At 43.3% G+C, this 16,991-nt stretch overlaps 1 protein-coding gene across 1 annotated transcript in view; it reads left to right on the top strand.

Moving 5' to 3' along the window:
* psmc5 (proteasome 26S subunit, ATPase 5) overlaps positions 1-16,991 on the top strand; it is a 36,999-nt gene that overhangs the window by 15,713 nt on the left and 4,295 nt on the right. The window contains exons 6-11 of the mRNA XM_070864452.1: positions 5,129-5,185; positions 6,751-6,981; positions 11,116-11,242; positions 13,924-14,114; positions 14,595-14,693; positions 15,419-15,529. Of these exons, the coding sequence (XP_070720553.1) occupies positions 5,129-5,185; positions 6,751-6,981; positions 11,116-11,242; positions 13,924-14,114; positions 14,595-14,693; positions 15,419-15,529 (816 nt within the window). The remainder of the gene's footprint in view (positions 1-5,128; positions 5,186-6,750; positions 6,982-11,115; positions 11,243-13,923; positions 14,115-14,594; positions 14,694-15,418; positions 15,530-16,991) is intronic.

The following is a 16,991-nucleotide window of genomic DNA, read 5'->3' on the forward strand; positions in this document are numbered from 1 at the left end:
ACGTAGTAAAATGTCCCAATTTTACAACACGTTAGATATTGACCATTTGAGGGAAAGAGAGACAAAGCATGAGAAGGAAGTGTAAAAAGAAGTTAAAGGCTCGGGTCCGAAGCGGCAGCCAAAATGTGCATGAAGCCCGTACATGCCAGTACATTCCAAACACAGGCAAAAAACTTTTTAAAAAAGAGAAATTCAAATTATATTGTAAATAATACAATAAGGAGTATACAATAGTAAAATCAGTGTAATAAAGATTAATTATAATTAAACAAAATTAAATAATATATACCATAATTATAAATTAAGTTTAAAATTAGAATATCAGTAATTGAATCAAATTAATTCAGTTATTGGCTGTCTTTAAGATTCATTCCCTGTCCAGTGATTCAGTTAATCTGGAAGAACCAATCACTGTCCTCCATACTTATGATGTCATCATTTTATTACTTTTTATTTCTCATTTTGTCCTCTTGATAGGACCTGTAATAGCTCCAGGCTCGAGCTGCCTCCGTTGTCAGGGAGATGCTGATGTTTAAATCTCCCTCCAGATTTGCGCTGCCTCCGTTGTCAGGGAGACGTTGATGTTTAAATCTCCCTCCAGCTGCTCCAGGCTCGAGCTGCCTCTGTCGTCAGGGAGACGCTGATGTTTAAATCTCCCTCCAGCTGCTCCAAGAATGGAAAGCAAGTAGAGGTTGACCAGGATCGGGGTGAAAGGAAACAGTACTCGTTGTAGGATGTAGGTGGCACAGATTTGGTCAAGGTGTAGTTTACTTGAGCTGGAATTTAGGAGATTAGCGAGCAGAGCACTGAACAGTTTGAGCCTGGAGGTGATGTAGATGTGGATGAAGATTTCAGCAGCATTTGAATAAGCTGAGTGAGGGGACATGTTGTTGTGGAGATGAAAAGAAGCAGTCTTGATGGCTTGGATGTGGGGATTAAAGCTCAGCTAAGGACACTGAAGTTGAAAATTACTGGGTTCAGTCTGAATGAGAGGATGGAATCTGTGGCAGGGGCGGGGGGGGCGGGGGTGACACCGGGAGGAGCAGATGTTTTGGTAGGAGCTGAACAAATTGGCTTTCATCATTCAGAGGTTACATTGGAGAAAGTTTTTGTTTGTCCGCCACTTGAGGTCTGTACCTCCTAGCAGTTAGTTACAGGACCACATTGTTGGAGACTTTGGAAGGAGGGGCTCTGGATTTTGGAATTTATTGATTGGTGTAATGTATTTGCTTCATGGGTTCTTTGCTTAAGAATTCATAGCAATACATTGCTATTAAGAATTAGTTGGTTTATTAGCAAAGGTTTAACAATCATACTACACATTACCAGTTCATCCACCAGGCTCACAACCACCTGCCTCATTGTGGATCCCTTGAACCCAACTGGCTGGGGTTTTATTGAGTCTTGTGAACATCATGTGACTAGTTAAGTACTTACAACTCAGCAGCTTCACAACTATTTTAAGCAGAACATAAAATCAAGCACTCCCTTTTGGCAAGGGCACTAGAACTGACAAATTTCCAAATAAACTTTAACGGAAACTTAAATCAAATTAAAATTTGGTTGCTGGGGGTGATGATGCACTCCAGTTCCTCCGATGCCCACCTCTCGCGGAAGGCCGCGAGCGTACTGGTGGACACCTGGTATGAACGTAGCTGCGGAAGATAGGCAGGCAGTCGGGCTGAAAGACCCCCTCAATCGCCCTCTGCCTGGACCTGTTAATGGTGGCCAGGAGCAGTCCTAGGAGGCCCTCCGATCTGTCTGCACCGGATGCCCAAAGATCAGGAGCGTGGGACTGAAATGCAGCCAAAAATCGAGATGCAGCCCTTTCAAATAATGGAAGGGGGTCTGCAACCTCTTCACATTTTATATAAAAATGGAGCACTGATTCTTCCAGACCACAGAAATTAAAGGCGGCCTGGGAGTCCATGAACTGACTTAAAAACTTATTGCATGGAACTGGCCCGTGCATCACCCTCCAGGCCAAGTCCCTAATAAATAAAGGGAGGACTCCCGCGTGGAAAGCACTCCATTGGGAGGGTGCGGGCAGGTCGGAGGGCCTCCTGGTAGGACTGCTCCTGGTCATGGTTGCCATTAACAGGTCCAGGTCGAGGGGGGTCATTCAGCTCGACTGCCTGCCTGTCTTCCGCGGAAGATGGTAGGCCATGGTGTGTCCGGACGGCAGACGAGGATGGCAAAATGGAGAGAGTGCAAGAGCAGCCCAGACAGGAATCTCCTCTGCGCAGAACTGAAAGGAAAGGAGGGGATTTCCCAGAGGGGATTTTCCGGAGAAGCCTCAAGTTGCGAGGTGCCGGCACCTGAGGGATGTTTCGGGGCTTGGTGCCGATGAGGAATTCCAACCGGACAGGTGTCAGTTCGGATGGGATCGCCTCGCGTGCTTGAGCCTCTCGACACACCTAGTAGAGTCAGGGCCCAGTGCCATTTTTTAGCGACTCGATGTCATTGGCCACGAGCCGGACATCAGCCCAGGATGGGCACCGTGTCAGCTCTTCTGGCGCCATCCAGCCTGCTCTTCTGCCATCCAGTAGCTCCCTGATCCTGTCACCTTGCCGAACACAGCCCTTTTGTCTGTCTGCCACCTCAAACCGTGGTCGTAGTTTCCTGAGCAGCGGCTCCTGAAGGACAACAGCTATTCCAGATGGGGGAGAACTGCGCATGGTGGCAACTTAGTTCCAGACCCTGATTAGTTCCTCGTAAAAGAGTTCCTAGTGAAAGACAGGCAGTCCGGATGCCTCCCAAGTTTACAAACCGGAGCTGCAAGTCATAATTGAGGCAGTACTGCTGGCGGAAGAAATACATCGCCAGTGCACCATCTGGGAGCATGCTCAACGTACAGGTATCTCTGCAGGGTCTGAAGACTGAAAGTCGCAGCCTGGGTGCTGACGCACACCAGCGCCTGACCGCCCTTCCTAAGTGGGAGACTCCGAGCCGCAGCAGAGACCCAATGCTTCTTGTTGTCCCAGAAAAAGTCGACGAGCTTCTTCTATATCCTGGTGACTAACGCAGGGGGAGGGGTCTCTACAACTCTTTTGGTTGTAAACGATTAACCAATTAAATCGACACTCCAAACATTTGTCAAGTGCCCTTTCTTGGGTTTTTTTGTGTTTTTTTTTTAGGGCACCGAGAGGCAAATTATACAAGTGCCCCCTGACTGGGGGGACACTAAAACCAGGCAATAAAACAAATTAAACTTTAAAACATATAAAATCAAATTATGCACTCCAGTCCCTCCGGTGCCCATCTCTCGCGGAGGGCCGCGAGCGTACCGGTGGACACCCTGGCCTGGATGTAGGCGCGGAAGAGAGGCAGGCAGTCGGGCTGAGCGACCCCCCCTCGACCGCCCGCTGCCTGGACCGGCTGATGGCCCCCTTGGCCGTGCCCAAGAGCAGTCCTACGAGGAGGCCCTCGGACCTACCCGCTCCCCTCCGCACAGGGTGCCCAAAGATCAGGAGTGTGGGACTGAAGTGCAACCAGAAATTGAGGAGCAGCCCCTTTAAATAGTGGAACAGGGGCTGCAACCTCGCACACTCCATAAAAACATGGAACACAGACTCCTCCAGACCGCAGAAATTGCAGGCGGCCTGGGAGCCTGTGAACCGACTTAAAAATTTGTTGCACGGGACTGCTCCGTGCACCACCCTCCAGGCCAAGTCCCCGATAAATAGTGGGAGGACTCCCGCGTAGAGTGCCCTCCATCGGGGACCCCTGCCTCCTCCGGACGGCAAGATGGTACGCCATGGCGTGTCCGGATGGCAGACAAGGATGGCAAGGTTGAGAGTGTGCAGGAGCAGCTCGTACAGGAAACCCCTTCGCGCAGAACTGAAAGGCACAGAGGGGATTTCCCTGAGGCCGCTCAAGTTGTGAGGCGCCGGCTCCTGAGGGAGGTTTCGGGGCTTGGCGCCCATGAGGAATTCCGTCCGGACGGGGGTCAGTTCGGACGGGATCTCCCCACGTGCTTGAGCCTCCTCGACACACCTAACGGAGTCAGGGCCCAGAGCTGTTTTTAGCGACTCGATGGCATCGGCCGTGTGGTGGACATCAGCCCAGTTTAGGCACCGTGCCAGCACGTTTGGCGCCATCCAGCCCGTTCCTCCGCCACCGAGCAGGTCCCTGACCCTGGTCACCTCGCCAGCCACAGCCCTCTCGTCCGCCTGCAACCTAAAACCGTGGTCGTGGAGGTACGGATTCCTGAGCAGTGGCTCCTGCAGGACAGCCGCCACTCCAGACGGTGGCGAGCTGCGCTTGGCGGAGACTCTGTTCCAGACTCTGGTGAGTTCCTGGTAAAGGACAGGCAGCCCCTGGACAGCGGTCCTGATGCCCCCCAAGCTCACAAACAGGAGCTGTGTGTCGTAATTGAGGCTGTACTGCTGGTGGAAAAAATACATCGCCAGCGCATGCCACCTAGGAGGGGGCTCGACGTAAAGGTATCTCTGCAGGGTCTGAAGACGGAAAGTCGCTAGCTGGGCGCCGACGCACACCAGCGCCTGACCGCCCTCCCTAAGCGGGAGACTCAAGACCGCGGCAGAGACCCAGTGCTTCCTTTTGTTCCAGAAGAAGTCCACCAGCTTCTTCTGTATCTTGGCGACAAATGCAGGGGGAGGGATCAATACAAACCTGTGACCATACTCGCAGGTGCATACATTACAGTTGGGAGGTGCCAATTATCACAAACAGGAAAGCCAGTTTTGCCATACTTGGTTAGGTGTACAAATGAGTAGGCATTGTTAAGAATACCAGTGGTGAGGCACAGTGCAGTGCCATGGTGTGGATGCAGATTTAGATTTCCACTCTTTCCCCCTTATCCTGCCTGGTGAGTTCCTAAATTTTAGATGAGCCACTATGCTGAGGTATAAGGCAGAAGTTTCACTGCAGGATGAGGGAAAATTGCCTCTGGGCCACTGTGTACCTTCTGATAGTTCATAACACGATTGATAAATCCTTGAGAGCTCAGAGAAGCACATGAGAAAATTCAAGAGGTTGTTTTCATTTCATAAGTAGTTACTTAATCTTATCACATCTTTATTTGTATTAAAATGTAAGGATTGTTAACCTTTTTTCTCTTTATTAAAAAAAATACTGACCTTAATCTTGTTTTTTTTTCTTGTAGGTTCATCCAGAGGGAAAATTTGTTGTGGATGTTGACAAGAACATTGACATTAATGATGTAAGGATGATATTTGCAACTATTGATTTTGAGTGTACATTCAGTACTCCCCAATTAAGTGTCAAATTAAAAGCATTTGAACGTGATAATCATTGCTCACAAATATTTTACATGTATTGACAATGGAGGCAATCAAGTACCAGAATGTACCTCCAGGCATGTAGTACATGTTCAAATGGGTTATTTTAAATTCTGTATAACTCATTGGAAGCTGTATTTAGAATATTTTAGGCACCCTACTTTCAAAGGGAGATTGGCGCATTGTAGAGGGGTTCAAAAACTAGAGGCTCCAGGTTATGAAGACTTGCAAAACGTAATTTATTTTCATTGGTGAAAAGAATGAGGGACACTATCCCGGTTTTAAATAATGCTGAAAGGAATGGATAGTGTAGGTGAAAGCAGATTTAAGTTAACATTGGCCAAGAGAGCATGAGGTTTACATTATTAGTATACTTTAATTGAGGCAAAGAATTCCACTACCACAGAGTAGAATCCTAACAAAAATTATTAATAACATGTTATTCAACTGGATAAATAGCTGTCTTAAGAACTGGATTGAAGATGAATTTGCAATGCTGCCATACCTATGCTATATTATATCTGTGTGTGCTCCAGCAAATTCTTTATATTCAAAATGTGTAAAAATACCAGTGTGACTTTAAAAAAAAAGTGAATAGATATTAAATTCCCAAACTTCTATATGAAGCTCAGTGGTTTGAGTTTTCTATTGAATGCAGTTGCCAGAGTTGAAACTTGTGAGTTTTGCTTAATTACTATCAGGAGTTGTGAGATACTTTTATAGAGCTTTATTATTTGGGACATAAATGTGGTTGGAAATTGAATGTTTTCAGGTCGAGTAAATTCCAAGACTAGGGAAAATACAAATGATTTATGGAGGGAGTGCACAAAGGGCTGTGTTTTTATTAAGTTCTTAGCCAAGAATGTGATGTAAGACTATCAAGATGATGTGCTTATGGTGTGTGTATTGCTCAGTGGAAACCAAATGCCCTGGATTTAAATTTGTTTTGAAAGTCTGGCCTTTATTGGCAGATGGGAACTCAATTTTTATGCCCAGACTTGGCTTGCTGCAAACATCATATTGTTTTATAGTGTTTGCAACTTTATTGACATTTTTGTGCAACTTTATTGACATTTTATCTTTTTGATATCAAAACATTTCTGGTCATCAAAGTGAAGGTTATCCATTATGGGGTGTGACTCAACCTCTCTGCAACTCAACCTGAATGATCCCTAACTGCAGCAACATGATTTTCCATTTCCACTCGGCCGTTCTTGTGAAATGGCTGAGTTATTTATCTATAATGATGGCATGAGGGAGATTCAAGTTTGAGGTCAGCTATCTGTAATTATTTTTCTTAAACCATTTAATGTAAGCAGATTGATTACTAACTGATATTTTCCCTTTAGATTTTCATCTCTTGACTTTGGAAACTTGGTTTCTTGTGTTGCTCAGCATATTTACCACTTCATGTTCCAGGGATCAGCTGTATTTTGCTTGAGCTATTGGCTATAACTTTATAAGTGTTTAATTTCTATATTTAAAGGTGACTCCGAACTGCCGTGTAGCTTTGAGAAATGACAGCTACACTCTTCACAAAATCCTGCCCAACAAAGTGGACCCTCTGGTGTCTCTCATGATGGTCGAGAAAGTGCCAGACTCTACCTATGAAATGATTGGTGGCTTGGACAAACAAATCAAAGAGATCAAGGAGGTTATTGAACTCCCTGTGAAGCATCCTGAACTGTTTGAAGCTCTCGGCATTGCTCAGCCTAAGGCAAGTGCTTCTCTTTATGCCTCCTCCTCTTTGCTTCCTGTTCACAAATGAAATAACTCCCAATCTGCTGATCATTCCTTAACGTGTGCATGTGTTGAAGATTTAAGGGTCCAAGGAATACAGAATTCTTGACGAGAACCAAGAAAGTGCTGGTCTTTGATGTCTGCGTGTATTTGTGGTAGAGGAATCTTCAACTTTCTAAGTCAAAATTAGTTTTTTTTCCGATCTGCTATGAGTCAGCAAGCCTCTTCATTATAGCTGCCAGGTGGCTGGCAAATAGCCTGCAGTCAACAGCACTTTACTGTTATAGGTGTCAAAGCAATACTTCTAATTGTTCCCTAATTTCCATAAGTGCAAACGTGAGTTATTCGATTTAGACTTCACTTAAGTTGAACCAATTGTTGAGTTGCTTCTCAGATACTTCATTTGTTTTAAAAGCATTGTGGTCAGATCCGAGAAAGAAGATGGTTAAATGGGGTCTCATTGTATGCATGGCACTGGTAGGATAAACCCAGAATATCATTTTAAATTAATGACAGTATCTCTCCAGTACTAGTGGTACCTGCACTTGCATTCGAGGTCACCTTATCCCTCCGGTACTAGTGATACCTACACTTACACTGGAAGTGACCATATCCCTCTGGTTACCCTACACTTACACTAGAGGTGACTGTATCCCTCCGGTACTAGTGGTACCTACACTTGCACTGAAGGTGAACCATGAAAGTAGGGCCAAATGGTTTAAATTGGTAAGAAATTGTTTTACAATAGATTTTAAGAACTACTTTACGCAGACTGGTAAATGTTTGAAACAATCTGCTACAATATGTAGTAGAGACAAAAGTTTTAAGGAAATTCAAAATGAACTAGCTGTGAGTTAAGGTAGTAGAAGGGTGGGCCTTAGTGAACTGAGAGGTCTTTTCTCATCCTTTACTTTTCTTGCATTCCTTGGTTTTTGCTCTCTTTATGTAACTGTCCATCCTCTTTCAAAAAACCCCAGACTGGTTTCATGCAACTTTAATGAACACATACATTTTTAAATAACCTCTGTTCAAACCTATTCTTATTAAACACACAAGATTGTGTTAAAATGGAGCCCTTTTAACTTTTCATATATTTTTAACTGTAAAACAAATGGAAGAGCCTTCTAATTGATACTTAATTTGGATGGTGGCATGTGAGAATAGCATAACCTATCGCCTACTTTTATTAAATGTTTTGTGTCCTGTTGAATTGAATTTCTATGTTCCACGTTGCCGTTCCAAAACCTCCAGTTACATTAATTTAATAGATTTACAACTGATGAGCTATTGGTTAAATGTTTTCTTTTTTTTTCCTTTCTCCCTTGCCAACATAGCTGTATTGGTGTTTGAATATTTTTTGTGAAACTTGAGGCTGTGGTTCCTGGCACAGATGGGGTTTGCTCATGGATTCTGCTTTTGTCGAGAGGCAGTGTGCAAACGTCACTGGCTGCCAGCTGTAACCCTATTCATAAGTATCATACGCCCCCCCCCGCCGCCCCCAAAAAATGTATGAAGCATAAATTTATGTTTGAGCTTGGCAGCAGAGAATTTAAATGCTACGGCGCGAGGTCTCACTCCCACAAGCAACTGCGAAAAAGTCAAAAATTGTAAAAAGCTCCAAATAGTTAGAGGATACTTTCCGCTGTAGACTCGGGGTGTCCACCTCCGAGGGAGCTTAGTTTGGGTAACGCCATTTTTTTTAAAGCATCATTCTTGTATTAGTAGATCATCGAAAGCATTTTATTTCATGTCTAATGAACTACATTGCTCCAGTACTGTGCTAACCAGGCCAGCTGGTACTCTATTCAAAATGTTGTATTCTATCCATACTTCATGATTTAAGTCCTGGTGCTATTTTTAAAACTTGGTATCCAATTGAATTATAAACTCTTGTCTTGTAGTTCTGGATTTCCGGCACTGTGGCAATGTGTTTGTGTTGACTGCCTTGGAGTGAAGAGTATTATTATCTGGCCCATTTTAAATGTGTGATAATTCTTTGAGGGGTGGGGGGGGGGGAAATGTCCAGTGCAAGAAAATGAATATCTTCCTCATTTCATGCTCAAAACCTTTCAGAAGTGCAAGTAGTCACTGAGACACATCCTTTTGAACAGTGAGTTTTAGTGCCTTGGACCAGTGTTCAGAAATGGTTCACTCAAAAAGTTCAGTCCTCTGTCCCTCTCTCCACTTCTATCTCCCTGCCCCACCCAGATTCTCGAATTTCCATTTTTAAATGTGTTGCTTGCATTTACTGATTTTTCTAATCTAATTGGTTACTCACTATAGGAAGCAGTTTAGATTTTTATTTTGGGGAAAAATCCAGCTGGTGCAAAAAAAGTGTTGGCTGGCAACTGACTTGTATAACATCCAAGTACTTGGTGTACTGTCCCACTATGTGCCTGATGCTTATGGAAATGTTCAGTTCTTGCCACACAGGCATGTCTAACTTTACACCCATTTTATTCAAAAAGATTGAAAGTAAATATAAAATGTTGATTGGCAACCAAGCTTAACTGGAAGAAATCTCCAGAATAGAGCACTTTGCGCACCTTGTTATTCTAACATGCTACCCTTTGGCTGCTAAGGCACCTCAATAAGGAGTTTCTTGAAGAGTAAACAAAGTGTTTTACCATCAAACTACTTCTATTTACACATTTTACAATGTGTCATGTTTATTAGAGCTGAATAAAGTCGTTTGATGAGGACAGGAGCCAAAGCAACTTGCGTTTGTAAGCAGCACTCCTCTGCTAAATGTGCTACAAAATAGGCTATTGCCAAGCCAGAAATTAAACATGGTTTCAAAGCTAAATTACAAGCTTCTTGCTAGAATGCTGTAGTAAAGGCGGCGAGTCTTGTTGCCCTGAGCTTTGTACATTTCTTCTATTCAAATATCAGTGACTTTTGGCTTCTGGGCCTGTTGCTGTGTGTTTTCCTGGCCTTTTGCGGTGCTCAATCACTTTCTGTCCATTAAGGTTCATTTATAGCCCTTTTAACAATATGTTGTTCAGTGAAATTAATTGTTTAATTCAGTGTCGTAATGGTTTTGTAATGAGCCGCCGAGAATTTTGCACAAGTTTGGATTCAGTTTCTCTGGCAAGAAATTGTATATTCTGTGACGGATCTACCAAACGCTGGGAACATCAAATCTGTTTGCTTTAGCAATTACGTTCTTGAATCAGTCATGAAGAACAAAGGGCAGCAGTTCTGGTTTTTTTTCATTGATTTAAAAAAAAAATTACCTTTCCATGGGTAAGTGCCTGGCCTCCGCTAAATACCCCTTGGCATTGTAGAGGAGACTGGGATCACGAGGAGTTTTTTTTTTGATGTGGACGATCCTTGTCCCATCACTCAATGACACCACATATTGATGCTTTTGTATATTGCTGGAACTGTATTTTTTAATCTTAATACTTGCAACAGATCAGCAATAACTTGCATTTGCAAACCATTCCCAACTAGTAAAACATTCCAGATGCCTTGGGATGTTGTGCTACATTGAAGGCGCTCTATGAAAGCAAGTTGTTGTTCCTTGTGTCGGAAAGATTTCACCCCGCAGTTTGGAGATTTTGTAAACTTATGAGTTGACAAGTTTGCCAGTTTTCTGGTTTTAAAAAAAAATCAGTAATAACAGAGAGGAAATGTATTGGTGAACATCAGTTAAAATGAATACCTTTTTAATGTTCTACTTCCTGTGCATGAATGTTACTGGCTAGCACTTGGCTTTCAAAGTGCTGAGCAGCTCCACTGTATTTTCCACATTGTGCTGGAGCTGAATTCATTGGTGGCTATAGCAACAGGCCTGTAATTTATGCTGCTTTGAGTAGGTGATGTTGGTCTAGGGCTACTTATGATTGGCCACGTACTAAAAAAAAGTTGCCAATTTATTTTCTCAAGTACAAAAGGTCCTAGAAATTCTTATTGATGCAGCTAAAATGTTCCTAACAAACCCTTTCAACAGGGATAAATCCTCTGTGACTGAGTTAAACCTGATATAGTCTTTGCATCAAGGCTAAAGACACTAAATCTGTTGTAAAGTTTGTTCCCTCAGGGTTTTACTGATGGCCATTAGATCTCATCTGTACATTTAATAGATTGTAAATTTAATATATTGTAGGGTGTGCTGCTATATGGACCTCCTGGCACCGGGAAGACTCTGCTAGCAAGAGCTGTGGCCCACCACACTGACTGCACTTTCATCCGCGTATCTGGTTCTGAACTTGTACAGAAATTTATTGGCGAAGGTATGTGCTTGAGGCCTGTTTAATGTTTCCTCTGAAAGGGAAATCATGTGGCTAACTAACAGAAAACAGAGTCAGGATAAATGGTTCATTCTCAGGTTGGCAATCAGTAACTAGTGGGGTGCCGCAGGGATCAGTGCTGGGACCCCAACTATTTACAATCTATATTAATGACTTGGATGAAGGGACCGAGTGTAACGTAGCCAAGTTTGCTGACGATACAAAGATGGGAGGAAAAGCAATTTAAAACCTGTAAAAGGACATGGACAGGCTAGGTGAGTGGGCAGAAATTTGGCAGATGGAGTATAATGTTGGAAAGTGTGAGGTCATGCACTTTGGCAGAAAGAAATCGAAGAGCAAGTTATTATTTAAATGGAGAAAGATTGCAAAGTGCTGCAGTACAGCGGGACCTGGGGGTATTTGTGCATGAAACACAAAAGGATAGTATGCAGGTACAGCAAGTGATCAGGAAGGCAATGATATCTTAGCCTTTATTGCAAAGGGGATGGAGTATAAAAGCAGGGAAGTCTTGCTACAGCTATGCAGGGTATTGGTGAGGCCACACCTGGAATACTGCGTAGTTTTGGTTTCCATATTTAAGAAAGGATATACTTGCTTTGGAGGCAGTTCAGAGAAGGTTCACAAGGTTGATTCCAGAGATGAGGGGGTTGACTTCTGAGGGACGGTTGAGCAGGTTGGGCCTCTACTCATTGGAATTCAGAAGAATGAGAGGTGATATATCGAAATGTATAAGATTATGAGGGGGCTTGACAAGGTGGATGCAGAGAGGATGTTTCCATTGATAGGGGAGACTAGAACTAGGGGCATAATCTTAGAATAAGGGGCCGTCCATTTAATACTGAGATGAGGAGGAACAACTTCTCTCTGAGGGTTGTAAATCTGGAATTCGCTGCCCCAGAGAGCTGTGGAGGCTGGGTCATTGAATATTTAAGGTGGAGATAGACAGATTCTTGAGCGATAAGGGAGTGAAGGGTTATGGGGAGCTAGCAGGAAAGTGGAGCTGAGTCCAAGATCAGATCAGCCATGATCTTATTAAATGGCGGAGCAGGCTTGAGGGGCCAAATGGCCTACTCCTGCTACAATTTCTTATGTTATTTAAGGATGGCATTTTTGTCAATGTAGCACTCCCTCAGACTTGCACTATAATGCCAGCCTAGGTTGATTTTCCAAATCGTGGCATTATATTGACCCCACAACCTTCTGACTCGAGTGTTTTAGACTTGAGCAAAGCAAAGACTACATTGTGTTGTGTGCATCATGTAACTATCGGAGTTTGTTCACTATTTTCGTTTCTGCTCCCCCTGGTTGTCTTCTCTCTCTTTCGAGAGTTGATTATTTGTGCCTGGGTATTGTTCCAAGTGCACTGGCAGCCGTCTGGATTCTCATTCAAGTGCCTGTTTTTCATGTGAGTCTTGATGGCGTGCATGTGCAGGCCATTATCCCATCTGGGGGTATCTGAACCAAGTCTGATCCTGTCCTCATTTGACATTCACAGCTGAGCATTTTCTAGCAAGGGACATTGGGTAGGAATCCAGGCTGGTTTGCTCCAACCCCTCCTTCCCCCCCCCGCCCCTTTCAGGACAGAGCAAACGAGGCCAGTAGCCTCTGCAGGTCTGGCTAAGATCAACTAACTCCCCACAGATCTGTGATAGGAGTGGGTCAAAGTTGGAACAATGCACGAATACGACATCTGGGACTGAGGTACAGGCTGTACCTTTTTTCAATTCTTGCTCTTTCCTGTACTCTGAAAGCCAGGATTGCTAAGGTACAATTCCAAGGGTGTCAGTAGCAGTATGTCCAAGTTATTGTTCTTCATGTGTCTGTGTGGTTGGGAAACTCAAGATTTCGTCACCTGTTGTCCAGACACTAATGCTTTCAGTAGGTTTTACTGGATACTGATGGGGAGTAAGAATCCTGACCTTTTATCCCGCTCTTTTCCCCAGCATGGGATACACAGAGGCCAGTGTAGTTGCATATCACTGCTATGGCTGAGATCTCCTAATGCACTGGCTTTGAAATATTTCTGTGTGGGTGACTCCTTGCAAATATCAACACACTCCTGAGAAGTCCTTACAAATATTGACACTTCCAGGGACCAGTTTACCAGCTATCCAAAGGAACCAGTTCTATCATTGCAGAAAAATATCTTGGTATTCAGCAATAGAAATTGCATACTGGTAAATGAATAAACGTTGAAAATCGAGGAATATGATCTCGGACTCCCTGGGGACCACTGTTTCTGGTACTATCATGGTCTGTATTGCCGAGCACCACTCGGCTGTTTCTTTACCTACTGAACCATTGGAAAGTTACAGCCTTTAATCTGATCAAAAGGATCAGTTGACAGATGTCTGACTCTTATCAAAGTAGTGACCTTATTTTTTGTTTCTTTTAGTTTCGAATAGATGTGGATTGGGGGGGGATGGCTTTAATCATCCTCCTCTACCCAAATTAGGCAAGATAATCTGTGCAGTTAACAGGAAACGTCCTCGCTAACAGATTTAGCAAGCAATAATCTGTAGGTCGTGTTTATGCATGCATTTTTAATTACACATTGGTCACCTACAGGAGTACAAGGCATTGTAATTCCCTTCGATCTACTATTAAGAAATCTGCAATTTATTAATGCTGTTATATTTTTCACTTTTTAAAAAAAAAAATAGGTGCACGTATGGTGCGTGAGCTGTTTGTGATGGCTAGAGAGCATGCTCCATCTATTATCTTCATGGATGAAATTGACTCCATTGGCTCATCGCGATTGGAGGGCGGTTCTGGTGGTGACAGTGAAGTGCAGCGCACAATGTTGGAACTTCTCAACCAGCTTGATGGGTTCGAGGCCACTAAAAATATTAAGGTAGTTTACTCTCGTCCAGTATCTCCTTCATTTACACACACTAACGCAATGTAAGTGCACTAAAACATGGTTGTTAAACTGCTGGAAGGGAGGGCAGAAGGGGAAAAGACTATGTCGGGTACATGGAGATGAGTGCCTCTTCCTGCAGGCCACGACACTGCTGAAAAATTTACGTAATTAAATGTCAAGAATTTGTTCATTGGAGGCTGTCTTCTTTGCGACAGTTGGTTATGTGGAGAAGAGCGTCCCTTTGTACACACATCAGAGTCCTAGCCTAGTTCTGGTTCCTGGCATTAGTCTTGTAGATGAGAGAAGTCTCCCTGATTGATTGGACAGGGAACTTGAGGGATAAATATGTGGTTGGTGTCAGGCCAGAGAAATGAAAATAATCCATGTAGGTCCTGAGCAGAATCTAAATTATATTGGCTGTGCAGACCTATGATTCAAGCTGTTTATTATCTGTTTCCATGTTTGGCGCAGGTAATCATGGCAACCAACAGAATTGACATCCTGGATCCTGCATTGCTACGACCAGGGCGAATTGACAGAAAAATTGAATTCCCTCCTCCAAATGAAGAGGTGAGTTTGTATCGTGCAAGTGGGCGACCGCAGTGATTTTTCTTTTTGAAATGTTATCATTTCACGATGAAATTCAAGAAGCCAAATGTTTTAGATTTATCTTGTAGCATCAGCGTTCAATCATAAAATAATGACCACCTTTGGAAGGATACTTGCTCTTTGTTTTTGATGCCAGTAGTTGAACATCTGTGCTTGTAAATGGAAACTCTGCCTCTGTTTACTTTGGTCCTGTTCTACTCATCAGTTGCAGATGATATCCTGCGACTGTACTCTGCTTCTGATTTGTGTTGGGGGTGGGACAGTGAAAGCCATCAAGGTAGAACAGTAAATTCCCTGGGCATCTTAATGAACCATAACGGGTTAATCGGAGCTCTGTACCTATTTAAGGAAGCTTCATGCGGTCTATTTATTATTTAGAACTATTTAATTTAAAAGTTGCTACCCTTAAACGTTTGTTTCCAAAGCTGCAGTGATATTTTTTGCAGCTGCAGTAGTTATTAGTTGGCCATGGCATTTTGATTCACAGTAACTTCTGAAATTCCATGTAGTTGGTGACTCATGTTATTTTACTTAAAAGCCAAGTGTTCCCAGACTCGGTTCTGACTGCTCCAAAACACTGCCTCTCACAAAATTCAATCTGCTTGATCATTAACACATTTTAATAACACGCACAAATTTGAACTGCTTTGCTTAGTGAAAATGTTGTTTTTGCTTCCTTTCCTCAGGCACGTCTTGACATTCTGAAGATTCATTCTCGCAAGATGAACTTAACGCGCGGTATCAATCTGCGCAAGATTGCTGAGCTGATGCCAGGGGCATCAGGTGCAGAGGTTAAGGTGAGAGATTGGCCCAATCATCTTCATGCTGCTGATTGGAAACTGCACTACAGCCAAGTCCATGACTAGTTTTTCCTCTCAAATCTGGCTGTGTTCATGAAACCCTGTGTAAATAGGATAGTACATCATACACCACAATAGTCTTTCCTAACTCTTGACTCTGCTCCAACCAAGTAGTAAAGCAGAAAGATATTGGCAATTTAGATACTTTGCACTTGCATATTGAGTCAAATTGTTCACAACAAACCTGCAGACTCACTCTTTTAATTGGGAAGTTCGTCACTGTTAGATTTATTTTATTGTGAAAAATTAATTGCCGTGTTTAATTTGTTAATTTGCCAACTGGCTAAATCTGACTGGATGGTAGATCAGCAAAGACTGTCAGGTGTGTAGTCTCTCAAATGTGTAGCTTATTAAACGTTTCCAATACAACCTACTAAGAATGCAGGTACAGCATGTAATCAGGAAGGTAAATGTAATGTTGGCCTTTATTGCAAGGGGGATGGAGTATAAAATCCGAGAAGTCCTGCTACAACTGTACATGGTATTGGTAAGACCACACCTGGAGTACTGTGTACAGTTTTGATCTCCGTATTTAAGGAAGGATATACTTGCATTGGAGGCTGTTCAGAGAAGGTTCACATAGGTTGATTCCGGAGATGAGAGGTTGACTTATGAAGATAGGTTGAGTAGCTTGTCCCTATACACATTGGAGTTCAGAAGAATGAGAGGTGATCTTATTGAAACATACAAGATAATGAGGGGGCTCGACAAGGTGGATGCAGAGAGGATATTTCCACTCAAATGGGAAACTAAAACTAGGGAACATAGTCTCAGAATAAGGGGCCGCCCATTTAAAACTGAAATGTGGAGGAATATCTTCTCTTGAGGGTTGTAAATCTATGGAATTCTCTGCTCCACAGAGATGTAGAGGCTGGGTCATTGAATATGTTTAAAGTGGAGATGGACAGATTTTTGAGCGATAAGAGAGTAAAAGGGGATGGGGAGCAGGCAGGGAAGTGGAGCTGAGTCCATGATCAGATCAGCCATGCTCTTATTAAATGGCGGAGCAGGCTCAAGGGGCCCAATGGCCTACTCTTTATGTTCTTATGAGAACATGCATCATAGAAACATAGAAAATAGGTGCAGGAGTAGGCCATTCGGCCCTTCTAGCCTGCACCGCCATTCAATGAGTTCATGGCTGAACATGCAACTTCAGTACCCCATTCCTGCTTTCTCACCATACCCCTTGATTCTCTAGTAGTAAGGACTTCATCTAACTCCTTTTTGAATATATTTAGTGAATTGGCCTCAACAACTTTCTGTGGTAGAGAATTCCACAGGTTCACCACTCTCTGGGTGAAGAAATTCCTCCTCATCTCGGTCCTAAATGGCTTCCCCCTTATCCTTAGACTGTGTCCCCTGGTTTTGGACTTCCCCAACATTGGGAACATTCTTCCTG

Source organism: Pristiophorus japonicus, chromosome 21 (genome assembly GCF_044704955.1).
Source record: "Pristiophorus japonicus isolate sPriJap1 chromosome 21, sPriJap1.hap1, whole genome shotgun sequence".
Lineage (NCBI taxonomy): Eukaryota > Metazoa > Chordata > Chondrichthyes > Pristiophoridae > Pristiophorus > Pristiophorus japonicus.